We start from the raw sequence: 18,180 nt of genomic DNA on the forward strand, positions 1-18,180 counted from the left end.
CCTAAAAAGTTTTAGCTCTAGGAGGAATCACCATTTTGCTAGTGGGAACAACAAATATCCCATTGAGTTGGAAGCTAAGACCTCCTCCTGGCTCTTTGGGGCCCCTGATATCTTTGAGTCATCAACTGGCTAAAGAAAAAAAGAGCAACTATGTTATCATCATATTTAAGTTATGGGATGTTATAGGATGAAACATTCTTCCAAGAATGTTGCTCCCCAAGCCTTTGGAGCCCAGAAGATTGTATTCCAAGTTTACAGTGCTGGTCATTAGTGATGCAAGATTTGCAATTTTCTGTGCTGGGTTTGATTTTTTGACTTGTAATGATTTTTTCCTTTCAAAATAAGAATCTCTGCTTGGTTCTGTTCCTTTAGAGAACCTTGGCCAACTGAAATTATGGTACCAAATGTAAGGGTTCTGTCCTTAATTATGTCATCAGCCTGGGATGGCCCAGCCTAAAAAGTGGGCGGGCCTTCTCAATAAAGCTCTAGAAAGGTAACCACTGCTGGTGACTTTCCTCCACCAGCCCCTCTGTCAGCATGGCTGCCTTGGGCGGTGGCCAGCCACAAGCAGCGCCGATTTAACCAACACTAGAAACACAGGGTACCATTGTAGTTGACTTGACAATGGTCTTTACTTCCAGATGGTGTGAACATATTGTGAAAAATGGGGGCTTTGATTATTTGTTTCTGTTAAAGGTAGTTAACCAGTAAGGACCCATATTTCCTCCACTCCTTCTCCTTTGCTCACATTAGCCAATCACTTCAAGTTGAGAAGTTGAACTTCACCAATAGACATAATCAATCACTGCTGGTGTCAGCTGTGAAAGAGGCCATTCTGGCAAGTGTGTCACTAGTCTGAACTGGGTTCTGGTACACCCTTAGTACAAAATGAAGTCATCTTGCCAAACTACTTCCCCCCCCCCCCCCCCCCCCCCCGGTTTTTCGAGACAGGGTTTCTCTGTGTAGCTTTGCGCCTATCCTGGAACTCGCTTTGTAGACCAGGCTGGCCTCAAACTCACAGAGATCCACCTGGCTCTGCCTCCCGAGTGCTGGGGTTAAAGGCGCGCACCATCACCACCCGGCTTGCCAAACTACTTTTGGTTTGTTCATGTATTCCTTTGTTTGACACCTAGATTATTTTTTTCCCCAACAATATGGCTCAAGTCCAGCCAATAAAACAGAAATTAAAAGTGTTGATTCTTTCTGATTTTTAACCTCCAAAGGCAGAACTTAAATGGACAAATCAAGCTTTAAAGAGGGGACTAGATGCATTGTGGAGACGACAGCTTCTGTCTTATAGTCCTTTGAACCTAGGCTAGCTGTCTACTATCTTCTGAGGTCTCTGATAAGAATGGATTCCTATTTGTTTGGACATCTATAATCAGGTGACTTATTTATACCCTAAAGCTAAATTACTCTGAACTAGAACTTCAGAATGTACATATTTAAGGATCTGAAAAATCTCTTGAGTTTTCTTATATCACCTAAATTTGTTTAGGTAGCCTTTTCTCCTGTACTAGACCTTAACATCCCAAGAAACTATGTTTCACTATGCTCTTATTTTTCAGAACTTCATTCCTAGACCAGTAACATCTATGGCTTCTGGAAGCTTGTCAGAAGGTTCAGAATTTTTGAGACTGTATTTCCCTTATGTGTTCCAGGCTGGCATTCACTATCTCACTGTGTGTGTCCCAAGCTGGCCTCAAAGCCATAATCCAACTGCCTCTACCTCCTGAATGCTGGAATTATAGGCATGCACAACCATGGGCTGGAAGACCCAAATTTTAAGCCCTGCCCTGAGTTAGAATTTACATGTATGCAGGAGCCGAGGTGATTTGGATGGCATTGAAGGTTAAGAAATGCCACTTTGGGAAGAACTGGTTAGAGGATAAGAGGCCATGATGTTAACATCTCCCAAAAGTTCCTAGCATTTTTCTTTAATGCCTACTTCACTATTATCACCACCAGCTCTTGCTGAACGCTGACCTTTGTGCACTGTATTATGCTGTTTTCCTTGTATAACTCTATAAGCAACCCTACATTCTGTTTTATAGATGGGATAACTAAGGCTTGGAGACATCAGCGGCCTAGCCAAGGTCACGATGCTGTAGAGTGGAAGCTGTAAACCTGCTATAACATATGCAATTAAGGGTCACTAAACTATATTACCTCTTTAACCTTTTTTTTTCATTGCATACCCTTGTTTTATATGTGTTTTGCATTAGAGTTCCCTCAGCCTGCAATAATTTCCCCAAATATATCTAGTTTAGGCTTCAGCTCAAAAGTTCTAAGAAGTCTCTCTGATTGCCATCCTACCTCCACCAGGTCAGGACCCTGCTTTATATCATACAGCCATCCAGGTACACATTTCTACTTCCTACTTACCATCTTTTGAAAATATTTATTCTCTTTCTTAACTTTCAGATCTGTGACCAACTCTAGGAATATTTCCATTACTCAGTTTTAAAACCTTCATAAGTACAATGTTAGTAGTCTATGTTTACCCATCAGTCCGCATAATTTACACCAAGGTCAGCACATACCTCTTTCACAAGTATACATGTACACAAGCAAATGAATACAAATATTCACATTCTATAATTTGGAAACTGCGAGAGTTTCAAACTATACCTTCAGGTTCTTTAGATCATTGCACTCCTAATAAGGATCAGCAGCAAGCCAGTCACCCACTTCCAAAAAGTCATCCTCATTTCATCTAAGAACTGACTATGGGTCTTGTTGACAAGCACTCACTCACGCAAACACTTCTTTCTTGCAGTTGACTTTTTCTATCATTTCTCCTATACCTAGCCTTTCTCCTTAGCCAGAGGCCAGAATGAAGGCAGAGGAACTGATGAATGGCTGCCTTTACCATGTTTCTCTTGCCTTTTCACATCAGGTTGTCTGTTACAGTTCTGACTGATGGTTAAGATGCTGGGAACCAGGAGGATCACAGCATTTAGGACTGTTGCAAGTGTATCTGCATGTTAGGTGTCTGACAGCTGTGACAAGTCTGGGAACTGAAGACATCACTGCTCTCTGGCTATGTCTAAAACGAACAGGGCATGGTGCAGAGTGAAGGCAGGCATTCTTGGCAGTGCCCACAGGTTGAAGATGCCAAATTATTCAGAGGCAGTATGATTACGGAACTGGTTCTCTTGGCACCAGCAGGAGGTGGCCATCTTGCTGACCTGTCTATGATGGCCTCAGTGGCAAAAATGCATACAGTACGTGATTGGTGTATGTCTTTCCTCCCAATTTAGCTGTCTGAGCTCAAGCTGCATCTTCTGGGCCTGGCACAGAGTTAGCATGCAAGCCGTTTTTGCAAGATCTTTCTTTTATCTGCATTTTAAAACATTAATCCAGATTCATTCCAAAAAGAGCCACAGGATGGTGTCAAATAATTTCACTTAGCACCAAACCATTGGATCTGAGTTTTTGCTTCTTTGCCAACCTTATAACTTCGAGCTTTAACCAGAACTCAGGAATTCTCAGCTCAGGTAAATGGCAATAATAATATCTCCCCAGGGCAGACGATTTATGAAGGAAGATGAGACCTCTGGTTGTTTCTCCACCATTGACCAACATCAAGTGTAAAATGAGGCCTGTGAAGGAAGATGTAAAGTACAGAAATATCCTGAAGACACGAGCAGTGTTTATATCATTTAAGAACCTGGATTGTGCTTAACAGTTTAGTTCAGAGACTTGGATTCAAAGCCCCACTTGTAATACTTATCTATACAGTAGATTTGGCCAAAATATCCTTCATTAGTTGTGTTTTGTCTCATGCTCTATCAGCTGCACCATACATGATTTATTTGTTGATTTATTTATTATGGTTTTTATGAGACAGGGTTTCTTTGTATAGCTCTGACTGTCCTGGAACTCACTCTCTAGACCAGGCTGGCCTCAAACTCAGAGATCCACTGTCTCTGCCTCCCAAGTACTGGGTATGAAGGCATGCACTACCACACACAGCCATACATGATTTATTATTACAAATTTAGGCTTGTGTTATTACTTAATCATGTTAATTAGTCTATGCTGTTTCCTATACAATTTGAACTTTCATCATACCCCTATACACAGAGGAACTCAGTAAACATTAACATAATCTACATTTGTTTGGTGGATAGTCCGTATCTACTGGACTTAAAGTACATTAAGTAATCAAGGCGGTATAAAGAATGAGAAGTAGTCACATACAATTGCTGTCACCAGGCATATATTTATTCAAGATTGTATTTCTCAACTATTTCGAAACAAGATGAACTGCGGAAAGACGAGCCCAATGGGAACAACTAAATGATATTTGGAATAAAGTCATTGGGCCTAATTTTCATAACCACAGACTTCAAGGAATACCACCACCCATGCCAGGTGTACCAGACAACCCCATTGTCGGTTTCTGCTGTGTAGGGGCCCTGATAGTACACACCATTCAGGTTTGCAGAGTGACACCTAGTGGGAGAAGAAAAGAAAACAGGACAATCAGAAGGAAAGTATACATCAGAAACTTAAGCTTGCTAAGAAATGACCAAAACTTTTACATGGTGACTTCTGACATTTCCCAGAAAAATATCATCTTCCAAACCTGAGACCTTTATACACTCAAGTGTTATTGCTTAAACAGGTGAGTTTTGGTCCCATGGAAATGTGAGGATCCATCCCAGACCACTTGGAGTGTGTTGAAAAATAATCATGGCAGTTCTTTAGTAGCCTTTTGTGGTAGTTTGAATGTAATTGGCCCCATTAAGCTATAAGGAATGACACTATTAGGAGGTGTGGCTTTGTTGTGAGTAGGTGTGGCCTTGTTGGAGGAAGTGTGTCACTCTGGGGGTGGGCTTGGAGGTCTCCTTTGCTCAAGCTTTTGCTCAGTGTGAAGCTGAGACTACTTCCTGTTGCCTTCTGATCAAGATGTAGCCAGCACCATGTCTGCCTGCACCTGCATGCTGCCATGCTTCCTGCCATGATGATAATGGACTAAACCTCTGAAACTGGAAGCCACCACCTCAATTAAATGCTTTCCTTTATAAGAGTTGCCATGGTCATGGTGTCTCTTCACAGCAATAGAAACTCTTACTAAGACACCTTTAAACAGAAAAGAAAAAGAAACAAATAAAAACTGCTTTGTAACCTTCATCTATATCCTCCTGGTTGAACAGTGTTAACCTCATGCTTGGCCAAGATGGTGAGATTAGCAAAGTAGGAAGTAGAACAAATGTCTCCATTGCAGCTTCCTGGGTAGCTTGTGCTTCCGAGCTCACCAACCTAGAGTCAAGATGTGGCTTTCGTGATTCAAATCCCCTTCTTTCCCTTCTTTGTTTGTTAGCGTATCAAGTATTTGAATCTTCAAGATAAGCAAACAGAACCTAAACTTCCTTTAAAAAAAAAAAACTTCCTAGCTATCAGCAAATAATCTTTTGTTTGAGTTGCCAGGTTAATTTTTGACATATACTGCACCAATCTAGATAGGCCTGTTAGATTATTATAAAATTTAAACATTTCCTTCTTCCTCCTTTGGTGTCCGCACACTTGTGTCTGTCCTTGGCATACATAAAATGCACGTAACTGTTTGTGGTCATTTTCCTGTTATGAGATTAATCACCATATATTATTTATTGATGTAACTTATGAAAAGATATCAGACTGTAGGCTATGCGAAGAATACTCAGAAGGAGTTCTGGGGGAAAAAAAACAAACCATTGAATCAGAAAAGCAGATAATCCATTCATAAATGCAAAGTAACAGGCTTGGATCACTGAGCTTGTGATTTGCTTTCCTGGACCATCCAGGCAGTCCTCCTAATTTAAATAATTAGGACTAATTGAAACCATGCATGCTAAATCTGCAGGGATTCAGTATCCATTGTGTTTTTAAAGTACCATGGGAAGTCGCATTTAAAAAAGAAAAACCTCCAGAATACCCAGGATAAATATTTGGGCATATCTTTAAAGAGAGAAACTGTTATATTTGGTCTGTTTTAGAGCCTATTGAGAAATGGGCGATACTACTCAGTGTTCTGAGACCAGTGTTCCAGTATGTTCAGTTTCTAGCCTCGTCTTGACACTAGTTATTAAAGATTGGTGCTCCCAGGTAAAGAAGCACTTGTGGGAACAGATGAGGTGTGGGGGGTATGGGGAGAGGGACACGGCTTGCCTAAAGTGTGAGACCAGAATGGCAAGGGAGGCAGCAATGAGTATTTTAGTTATTTTTTTCTCTTGGCTGTGACCAAATACCACACAAAAACAACTTAAGGGAGGAAGAACTGATGTTGGCTCATGAATCAGGGGGTTAGAGTCCTTCCTGGGGGAAAAAGCATAGGGTGTAAGCATCAGTGGCAGGAACACTTGGCGGCTGTTTTTCAGATGACTCAGTAGGAAGTGGAGGGCTCCTACCTGGGCGTGGTTGAGTATAAATACATAGACCTATAGGGGGCGTTGCGATTTCAGCCTCAGTGGTAAGAAACACTGAGACGTGCCAACAATTCCCATAAATTAGAATGTGACACTGGAAAGCAAAGAGTTAAGGCCAGGTTTCTGGAACAATTTACTTCCTCTTTTTCTTGGGTAGTTCCTGCTACTGAATTGCCTTTTTTGTTCTCCCCAACCCCTATTTCTAAAGTCAACTACATCGTTTATTTGCCTTTTCTTAATAGGTGCGCAACCGCCCTTCAGAAGTAGAGCAATGTAACCACCTGGATGATGTACACACTTTAGATCTCAGTAATGTTAACGATTATTTCTTCAAGTCTGTTCAAAATCAGACATCAGTGAATGTTCGCAGATGACACTGTTAATTATAGGTAAGTCTTAAATGATGCTTGCTTAGAAGAGGAACTAAAAAGGAAGAGGAGGAGAAGGGAATGATTTTTTTTTTAACAAGAAAGTTAAGAGGGAAACCATGTTTCACGTTAGCACAGTAGGAAAAATGATTTAATGATTTTCCTTCTCTGTCCCTTCACACTGTTGTGTGACTCCATTTCCTTAATAAATGGCTAACTGTTAAATAGACTCAAATTTTGGAAAAGTAAAACCCAGTGGGAAGCCTACTATTTTTACGACTGCACACACTTATTTTAATTGATGGAAATACCTTAAATTCATTGTATCTGCACTGAAATCTCCCACTCTAAAGTCAGCCAGGTATGGCTGCTTCCACCTATTATTCCAGCACTTGGAAGGCTGAGGCAGGAGAGTTGCCATGGGTTTGAGGACAGACTGCAGACTGCAGTGCATGGTAAGACCATGTCTCAGATACACAAACCAAAAAATAATAATTAATTAAAAGCCAACACATCACAACAAATGATGCTATAATGAAGACTCTCATGGCTCTAAGGAATTTTAGCATGTATAGAATAGATCCATTCATAGAATATAGATTCTAATTTTAACATGTATAGAATAGATCCACTCATAGCATAGAGGTGCTAAGATGTTTTCATCACACTAAGAAAAAAAATAAAGATTATGGAATTTACATGGCTAGTCCAGTTATATGAACAAACACGACACTCCAAAATTGCCAAGGACTTCACGGAAAGTTTAATTGTCTAGATGTTTTGAGGTGGCTCCTGTTTTCCAACGAAAAAAAGAAAGATTTTCAAAGCTGATGCTTTATCTAACAAGTCCCACATTTGCTCTGCAGATGTAGCAGGCCAGCTGGGTCATTTTTAAGGAAAACTGCGTGAAGTTCCCATCCCTGCCTTAACTGGATGATCCAACAAAGTGCAGCTTGGAAAACAACTCCAGGAAGCAGGGACATTTGGTCCAGAGACAGGAGAACTCTAAATGACACAATGCATTCCTTCTCACTCAAGGCCTAAAGAATTGTGTTGACATGGGACTGCAGCTCCTCTCTAGCTACTGAGAGGAAACCTGGCAAGAGAGCAGATTTCAGCTAAGCACAGTGAGGACTACATGTCGGGTCTTCAGTTCCAGTGTTTGGGAGGTAGAGTCAGTGGTATCAGGGGTTCAAAGTCATTCTCTGCTGTATAGTGAGTTTGAGGCCAACCTGGCCTACATGAGCTTCTGTCTCAAAAAAAAGTGTGTATGTGGGAGAACAACAATTAAAAAAAAAAAAGAGCCACCTGGTGGTGGTGCACACCTTTAATCCCACTATGCAGGAGGCAGAGGCAGGTGGATCTCTGTGAGTTCGAGGCCAGCATAGTCTGCAGAGTGAGTTCCAGGACAGGCTCCAAAGCTACACAGAGAAACCCTGTCTCAAAAATCCAAATAAATAAATAAATAAATAAACAAACAAACAAATAAATAAATAAATAAATAATTGATTAAATAAATAAATATGAATAAAAACTTAAAAAGAAGCATATCTCAGGCTTATAAAATGGAGAACTTTGTATCATCAGAAATGAAATGAAGCTAGGGTGTACCTCAGAGGCAGAGTACTTGTTTATCTTGCACAAGGTCCAGGATTTGATCCTCAGAACCCAGTCTCCCAGCCCCTCCACACTCAAAAGAATGAGCTTAATGATGATATTGAAGCATTCAATCAGCGGTTGGGGTAGGGTTAAGTGTCAAGAATATTGTAGCAATTTTTTCCTGCATTAGGAAGGATTGCATTAGATGAACTAATAAGAGGCACCATGAATGAAGAGTAGTACTAAAATTATACAGTAACAGAGTTCTCGTAAAAAATGAGATGGTGAAGAGCTAGTTGGTAAATAGAGTGCCGCAGATTCCTTCCTCCCTTCCTCCTCTTCTCTTTCTTTTTAAAATTAAAAAAAAAAAACTTTATTATAAAAACAAGCAAATTAAAAACATCACCTTGGGTCTAAGTTCAGTTCATGATGCTTTTTATTTTTTTATTTTTTAAGACAAGGTCCTGCTGGCCGAGATGTCATATGACCCATGATGGCCTCACCTTCCCAAGTGCCAGGATTACAGATGTAAGCCATCACACCTGGCTGACAAATATGTATATGTGTGCACGCTCTCCACTTCCTCATGTCAGTTTGTGGTCTTCTGGTTATAACTTAACAGTAATGCAGTTTGCAAAAAATCCTTGTGTAAGTAGAAATTTGATTTATTTCCATGACATATTACTAGAGAATCTTTGTTTTTGCTCTGTGTGTGTGTGTGTGTGTGTGTGTGTGTGTGTGTGTGTTTGTTTGTCTGTCTGTACATATGTATGCATGTATGTATGTTTGTCTGTGTCTGTATTTATGTTTTCAATACATGATCTTGTTAAGTGTCCCGGGCTAGCCTTAAAGTCGTTATGTAGACTAGATAAGCCTTGAACTTGTGGTGATCTCCTGTCCCAGCCTCCGAGTGCGGTGGGATTACAGGAATGTGGCATCCCAGCCAGCTTCTGTTGCGGAGTGCTCAGGCTTTACTGACGTACCCCATGAACAAGTCCTTCAAAGCACCTCACGGCTGAGGAATCCTAGTAAGGATTACTCACTATCGCACGCAGGGCCAACATTACCTCACGTGTTATAATCAGTGCCCGCCGCTGAGATATCATTATCACCCTCCCAACTGTGTGTGTCAAGCAGCAAACCTGTTGAACCACCAGCCCGACCGCTCCTCCTCGGCACAGTTCCCTTCTTCGTAGTTGTCATTATCTCGGTCCCACGTGCTGAACTTCATTCTTTTGTGACTAGCCCACCATTGCACTTGAGGGTGAAAAGTCCCAGAAAGGGAGTCCCCAGCTGTTCCAGAATATTCTCCAATGTTCAACTCATAAGAAGACTGAGGGGGGAAAAAGAGGCATTTTGCACCATCAGTGGGAAAAGTTTGAAAAATGTGTTAAGTAAACAGCACAGGCTCTATTATATATTTTTATTTCTACAGACTTTCAGGGCTCCATTGTATAGTTCCAGGGTTAACTTGACATGGTCTATATAAATTTTTTAGTACCTTTTGATCGCCAACTTTAAAATGTTTGTATTGTGCAAAGCGACTATTTTTCTCAAAATCTGTCAGGTCAATTTTTAAAGTATAGTCTCCTAAAAAAAAAAAAAAAGCCAACAGAAACAATAAGAAATTGTTCTTTTTTAAATGCATGATATGACAATGACTTTAGGTTTAAAAATATACTGTGCAGTTTTGGTTTGCTTTTACCATTTCCTCTGCCAAGAAAGAAAGAATAAACCATGACTCCGGAGTAATACGATGTGAGCATTTTATTGTTTATTTTACTTGAAAATGACAGCAAAGTAGTAAAGTGGAAAAATTCTACTATCTAAAGAATAGAAACAAATCCAAAAATCATGTATGATTCACTTCATAAAGAACAGGAAATGTTATTATTTAGTTAATAGATTAAGAATCTAGCCAGGCAGTGATGTCACACACCTTTAATCCCAGCACTCAGGAGGCAGAGGCAGTGAGTTCAAGACCAGCCTGGTGTATAGAGTGAGTTACTGCCAAGGCTACACAGAGAAACTATCTCAAAAAAACTCAAGGGGAGGGGGTGTGGAGGTGAAGAAAAGAGTGGTTTAAGAACTATGTGTATTCCTTTTTTCTTAATTTCAATAAGAATCTAGTTTTTGTTTGTTTTTGTTTTTTGAGACAGGGTTTCCTTGTATAACAGACCTGGCTGTCCTGGAACTCACTCTGTAGACCAGGCTGGCCTCGAACTGAGACCCACCTACCTCTGCTTCCCAAGTGCTAGGATTAAAGGCGTGTGCCACCACCGCCTGACAAGAATCTACTTTTTTAAGAACTAGTCACTATTAACAACACCTTATAACCCCTAGTATCCTGGCTGTGTTTCATAATATAGTCACCATCCCCTGCTTATGTATGAACCTGGTTGTTTTTTGCGGCAGAATAAGTTATCAGCTAGCAAACTGTCTAAGAACCATTTGAAGAAGAAACAATAATCTTGGTTGTTTTATGAAAACCTTCCTTTGCTAGCATGTCACTGGAAGAGAGTATTGAGGAGCACCTAGAGAATTCTGCCTTACGCTCGCTCCATGGCGTAGAAGGTGGCTATCACTGTACACACACTGGCATCACTGACTCTGCATCAAGAAGGTTTTCTGGAGTTCCTAGCCAGTGGGGAAATATTTAAAACAAAATTAATTTATTTGGCATACTGTCTTATTTGTATATGCTAAAAATGATACATGTTGAAAATAAATCTCTAAATATAAAAAGAGATATACTATGATGACTGTAAAAAATTCTATGTGATAAAAACATTATATGAAACAAATTAGTGAAATAGTTGCTACATAAAGCCACCCCCTTCCCCTTTCCCATTGTCCCTGTTTGTGAACAACAGGCTGGTCTTCCTGCTGAAGATCTGTTGTCAAATATTAGAAATTAGATACATGTGGTGGCATGCACTTCTGTTCCTATCACTGGGGAGGCAGAGGCAGGAGGATTATGTCAAGTTAAAGGCCAACATGATCTATGTAGCAAGTTCTGGGCTAGCTTAGATATGTAGTGAGACCCTGTCTCAAAATGAAAATTAGAAATAAAACTACTAGGTAACATATATTGTACCTTCCTATTTTGTTCAATAAAATGCCCCAATAACCTCACAGGAAGGTAGAATTTAGAGTTTCAGATTCCTTGCAGTTTCAAGTGCAAATAAACAGAGCCCTTCAGTCCAGTCTACAGTTGGTACCCCATCTCCTATCTCCATCAAATGATGTGCATTTGGACATACCTTGTGGACACCCATATTGTACATCCTACCTCTGTCTACACTTATTGTAAAAAGCTGTTCCTTACCTGTTGTGCAATATTTGTTTTACAAGGCAAAGATGTGTTACATTTGTTTATGCTGCATTTGTTTAATGATGTAAAGATGTGATGCTTTTTTACCTTGCCTGCCTATGGCATCTGATCAATCTAATAAAGAGCTGAATGGCTAATAGCTGGGGAGAAGAGGGATAGTGGGGTTTGCAGGCAGAGAGAATAAGTAGGAGGAGGAATCGAGGCTTGAGAGGAGAGAAAAGAAGAGAACAAAGGAGACAGAGAGGAAGATGCCTGGGTCCAGCCAGCCAGGCAGCAGACAGTCAGCCCGACATGGAAGAAGAAAGAAAAGCAGGACATACAGAATGAAAGAAAGGTAAAAAGCCCCGAGGCAAAACATAGATAAGGAAAAACAGGTTAGATTAAGTTATAAGAGGTAGTGGGGCAAGCATAAGAGAAGGCTGAGCATTCAAAGCTAATAAGAGTCTCTGTGTCATGATTTGGGAGCTGGCTGGTGGCCCAAAGGTAGCCTGCTACACTTACCCTTCCCTCTGGCTCAGCAACAGAAGGGCAGAAAAAAAGAAAAGCATTGAACAGGTCTTAGGAACAAAGTTCAAAGCTGTTTGGAGGAGGATTCTAGAGTCTCATTTCTGGAACAAGTGTAGAGAGGGGTTTTCTTTAGATGGAGCTCTCTAAAAGCATTAGCTTAGCTCAGGTGGGTCAAGCCTGTGACCTGGGTGGGCACAGTAGGACCAGATATGTTAGGTACCCTCAAAAGTGCATATCTTAGTGGAGAGACAATGTTACACATTTTTTTTTTTTTTTTTTTGGCCAGAGCTGAGGACCGAACCCAGGGCCTTGTGCTTGCTAGGCAAGTGCTCTATCACTCAGCTAAATCCCCAACCCAATATTACACATTTTAAAAAAGATAACTGTCTCAATTTTTTTGTCAATAAGTGAATAAACTTAGAATTAAAGATCATTTCTAGATTAATTTTATTGCAGACAGTTTCCCCCCCCCCCGAAAAAAAACTTAGTAGGAATAAAGCTATTTTCAGAGGCAATTTGAGTGGCCTTAACTGCTGCCATAATTAAAGAATATAAGGACAGGCAGGGTTGGGGATTTAGCTCAGTGGTAGAGTGCTTGCCTAGCAAGCGTAAGGCCCTGGGTTCAATCCTCAGCTCAAAAAAAAAAAAAAAGAATATAAGGACAGAGGCAATTCCTTTTGGTTGAATTATGATACATTGCAAGGCATGGAACTGATAGATACATTTCTCTGTACTACCCAAGAGTAACCAGCTTGAACACCAAATAAGAAAATGAAAGGGGTGGGTATGTCGTTCTGTGGTAGAACACATGCTTACCATGTGCAAAGGCCTGATTTCAACACCCAGCACCAAGCAAAAAAAGATGAAGGTGATTCAGATTTGTTGAAAATGTCTACCCAAGCAAACCTTTACGTATAAAAATTACTTGAGAAATAAGTTTGAATTTTCTGTGTTTAGAATGGCACAATGGGGTTTTCATAGCTTAAACAATGACCCAGAAAAATACTAATATGCAAAGGAAACAGAATGAGGCGGGGATAAACGTTGCATATCAGGGCCTGAAAAGATGGCTCAGTGGTTAAGGGTACTGTCTGCTCTCCCAAAGGACCTGGGTTCAAATCCCAGCACTCACATGGCAGCTAACAACTGTCTGTAACTCAAAGATCTGACCTGCAGGCAAAACACCAATGCACATAAAATAAAGAAAGTCAATAAATTTTTAAAAATTGGGAGAAAAAAACCCATGGCATATCTGGCAAAAATACTCTTAAAACCAGGATAATTTATATGTTGAGGGAAGGAAACCTTATGCAGATTTACACAACACTGATCACTGCGGGGAACTCTGACATCCCAGGCTTATGTCCCAGAGACCCTTGTAATTACTACTCTACAGACTGACCAGTAGTTGCCTGAGCTTGGCTGGAACAAACAAGTCTTGGCATTGCCAGTGTGATTCAACATATTTTCTTATGCAGTGCAACTGGCATGTACGAGACATTGAGGACCAGACCCAAAGGGGGCTGCCTACAGTCTCAAGCTGTACGTAAGCTAAGGAGGGTGATAGATGGGAACAAGAGGCTATGAAAAAATAAAATATTGAAAAATCATTACCAAACATAAAATTTTAGACAAACATTGAACTCTAGTTATAGACAGACAAGTGAACATGTGTGGGGAGGACTGTATAGAGGGTCATAATTTATTTTTAAATTATCTATTTTGTGTTTTCAAGATTTATTTTTATGTGTATATGTGTGTGTGTATGTGTGTGTGTGTGTGTGTGTGTGTGTGTGTGTGTGTGTGTGTGTGATGCCACATGTGTGGGTGCCTTCAGAAGCCAGAAGAGAGTGCTGGATTCCCCAGAGTTGGGGTTACAGGCAGCTGTGAGCCACCTGATGTGGAACTGGGAGGAACAATATGAACTCTTGAACTCTGAGTCATTTCTCTAGCCCCAGACGACTACTGTTTTGAAGTGGCTTATCACATGGTATTACTGTGGTAATAAATTACAGAAACACATAATTATATGTATATATAATTGTCACTCAAGTCTTGAAAAATTATTTTGACAACACATTTAATTTCAAGAAATAGAAAACATATATGAGAAAATATATATTCCCTACCAACCTACTGTCTTTTCCTCTCATGCCTGGTTTAAGTAGCATTTTACAAATGGGATTATGGCTCAGCAAGTATTATTACATCTGATAAATCATGATATATACTGAATTTGTTCTATAAGCCTGTGATTTAGTAGAAAATACTATATGGCCTTTGTTGGTTTTGTAGTACTGGGGATTGAACCTAAGACCTCCTGCCATGCAAGTGCAAAACTTACCTTGCACAGTCAGTAGGTTAAGGTTTTTGTTACCCAGCCAATATTCACCGTTGTTTCGGACAAAGTTTCCAAAGCCATTTTCATAGTCATTCCAACCCCTGAGAAGTTGAAACTGAAAGTTAGTTTTAGCAAAATACAAATAGATACCTGCACCACCTATGACATTCGTCACATTCTCTCAATTAGCTTACTCTCATATTCTTACTTAAAAATGAGAAAGGAAAATCGCCACATTACTAAAGTGGAGGCGTAAGAAGGCTTAATTCACCAATCTCATACCTGCTATTCTAAATAATTACTTGTTAAAAGCAGTTACCTGCTGAAGTTCTCACTGCCGTCAGATCGTCTCTGAATGACAGTCCACCCTCCTCCATCAGACATGTCACAATAAACAGAGAATCTTGCCTGGCTCCGGAGAGGTTTGATTTTGTAAAATCCACTCTGCTCAAAACCGTCATTGTATATCTCTGAACAATCTGTTTACAAAACAGGGTAATGTAGCACTTGTTATATGTCTTTGTTCCTGAAATTCAGTATCGGTGGAGACAGATAAAACAAATGGATTACAGAATCACTTCACAAAATGCCATCTTGTGTATCTTCTAGTGGATATTCAGGAAATCTTGTTTTCTTTCCTACAACTTAGTTATCACTGACTGCTTGTTAAGATCGGGGGCGGAGATGCATGAAATATGGAGCGTTTAGTATTTTTGTAGCAAGTAGGTTAAAAACAAATCATTGGTGTTTAGTTTAGTGCTTTGTACTCAAGTAAGACCTGTCACTTATTGGACAGCATAGCAGAACTTAGCTGCACAATGAATTGAACAATGAAAGTACCAATGCAACACAGCATATAAGTATTACAAAATAAATTATATTGACTTAAATTCTTTTATCATTTGGGACTGAACCCCAAACAGTAATCTTGTTCGGTTTTTATAATCTTTCAGTTTCACTACATTTCTTAAACATTCCACTGAAATTTCTAACAGTCCACATATCCTTGGATGTTCTTGTTAAAAATTGCAAGCTTTTATGCTTTCTTTCATCCTTGTATTTTCCTCTGCCATGGTATTTCTCTGGATTTTGAAGTTAAATAGCTACCAGTTGGATACAAAAAGTAATATTGTTTCTTAAGCCACTTGAGGTGGGACAAGCTAATATCCATTGAGTCTCATTCTAGGCTGATTTGAGCAGACTTGGAGAGTATGGTCAAGTATTAAGTAGATACCCAGGCAACTTGCAGATGTTTGGAGCAGGGGCCACACTATAGAAAAGTAGTTTCAAGGATTGTCAGGTACAGAACTTCCGAAAATAATATATAAAAATCTCTTTTACAGGCTGGAGAGATGGCTCAGAGGTTAAGAGCACTGGCTGCTGGTCCTGAGTTCAATTCCCAGCAACCACATGGTGGCTCACAACCATCTATAATGAGATCTGGTGCTCTCTTCTGGACTGCAAGCATACATGCAGGCAGAACACTGTATGCATAATAAATAAATAAATATTTTTTTTAAAAAAAAGACAATTTAAAAAATCTCTTTTACATTTGACTTCTATCATTTCATTAATTTCCTCTTTAAAAATTGCCTTATGATTGAATCATGTAAATTTTACAGTGTTTTTAAGTTCTTCAGTTCATTGTTTTGATGCCAAACTGTCAACAAATGAAACATATCATATTAATTAAGTTGAGTAGGCAGTGGGAATCTGAAGAGAAAATAAATAGACTTTACAAAGCTGACTTCCATTGTGCACTACTGTTGGTCTTTTTAGTGATTTGGGCTTTGTTCATGCATTCATTTTCAAGATTCAAAAACAGAAGTGTTCTTTTATGCATGCTGGGTTATAAAACGATCCTGTTAGGTGACTAAAGAAGAAGAAAATGTCCATGTACAGTAACTCACTGGTATTTAAAAGCTTATGTCTTGTAGTCAAGAATACTGTAGGAGACTTTTGTTAAAGTCAGCACATTTTCCTTCCATTAGGAAAGAGCTTTTGTTTATAGTTGCTCTCCTATCAAAGACCTGAACAGCAAAGATGCACAAGGTCCAAACTCTTTTCCAGGAAAGTATGGAAATGATTAACTCTAACTTGCTTTAGAAAAACTTCATGAATACAGGGATTTCTGCCAACACTTTCTGTTTGTTTTTATTTCATGCCATCTTTCAGTTTTTGTTTCATGAATTTCTTTCTCTCCAGAAGAAAGTGCCAAGCACAACTAAGCCTCCCCAGGAGAGTTTTTAATGGAAGAAAACCAACCAAACAAACAAACAACCTACCCCAAGAAGAAAAAAAAAGTCAATAAATACACATTTAAAAAGCAAACAGCTTATAAAGAACAATTTAGGAGCTTGTCATGGGAGAGTCATGGCTTAAACTGTAATAGCAGAAAGTTTGATCAAAGTAGAGATTAACATATCAAGTCTCGGGGCTAGAGAGATGGCTCAGCAGTGAAGAGCACTTAGTGCTCTTGCAGAGGATCCCAGTTCATTCCCAGCACCCATATAGTGACTCACAAACATCTGTAACGTCAGCCCCAGGGGATCAGATGCCCTCTTCTGTCCTCTTGGGGTACCCATGCACATGGCAGATACACATGCATATGCATAAATTAAAAATAAGAGGTCGGGCAATGGTGGTGCACACCTTTAATCCCAGCACTCGGGAGGCAGAGGCAGGTGGATCTCTGTGAGTTTGAGGCAAGCCTGGTCTACAGAGGGAGATCCAGGACAGGCTACCAAGCTACACAGATAAACTCTGTCTCGAAAAACCAAAAAAAAAAAAAAAAGCCTGGTGGTGGTAGCGCACACCTTTAATCCCAGCGAAAAGCCACCCAGAGAAACAAACACACACACACACACACACACACACACACACACACACACACACACACACGAAGAAGAAGAAGAAGAAGAAGAAGAAGAAGAAGAAGAAGAAGAAGAAGAAGAAGAAGAAGAAGAAGAAGAAGAAGAAGAAGGAAAGAAAAGAAAAGAAAAGAAAAGAAAAGAAAAGAAAAGAAAAGAAAAGAAAAGAAAAGAAAAAGAGAAATAATTTTAAAAACATCAACTAAATATTTTGTTTGAAGCTTGTCAACCCACTCAATCCACTGGACCACAGGTAGAAGAAGGACAGGTTGGAGAAGATGTGAACCAATAGGACTTTTAAAATATTGTTTTAGTTTGTCATATGTACATCTGTGGTGGGAAGTGAGGAGGGGTATATGCATGAGTGAATGAGTATAGGTCAGAAGAGGGTATTGGATCCCCTGTAGCTGGAGTTACAGGCAGTTGTAAGTGTGGGAACCAAACTCGGGACCTTTTCAAGAACAACAGTAGGTTTGTTCTCTTAAGCACTGAGCCATATTCCAGCCCTTTATAGGACTTTTTAAAGTAAAGATTGTTGAAGGCTCACATGCTACTGGATGAAAGCCCATGTGAGTTTCTCTCCGTCAAACACTGCATTACACTTGGTGATATGAATAGTTTGTACAGAAAGCAAGCCACTTAAGGAAGCCTATGTGTTTCAGCTTCATCAAGTAACACCTCAGCTAGAGCATAATAGTGGCTGAAGCTCAAGACTGGGAATTACTCCCTCTCCCCCAGACTTCAT

General features: G+C 39.8%; 1 protein-coding gene across 1 annotated transcript in view; it reads right to left on the reverse strand.

Annotated features, from left to right (window-relative positions):
• Positions 1-4,260: 4,260 nt before the first annotated feature.
• Fgl1 (fibrinogen like 1) overlaps positions 4,261-18,180 on the reverse strand; it is a 31,108-nt gene continuing 17,188 nt past the window's right edge. Inside the window, exons 4-8 of the mRNA XM_036209276.1 lie at positions 14,885-15,044; positions 14,569-14,666; positions 9,885-9,973; positions 9,526-9,716; positions 4,261-4,461 (exon numbers count right to left, since the gene is read on the reverse strand). Coding sequence (XP_036065169.1) covers positions 4,302-4,461; positions 9,526-9,716; positions 9,885-9,973; positions 14,569-14,666; positions 14,885-15,044 — 698 coding nt within the window. The 3' untranslated portion in view covers positions 4,261-4,301. The remainder of the gene's footprint in view (positions 4,462-9,525; positions 9,717-9,884; positions 9,974-14,568; positions 14,667-14,884; positions 15,045-18,180) is intronic.

This window comes from Onychomys torridus, chromosome 17 (genome assembly GCF_903995425.1).
Source record: "Onychomys torridus chromosome 17, mOncTor1.1, whole genome shotgun sequence".
NCBI lineage: Eukaryota > Metazoa > Chordata > Mammalia > Rodentia > Cricetidae > Onychomys > Onychomys torridus.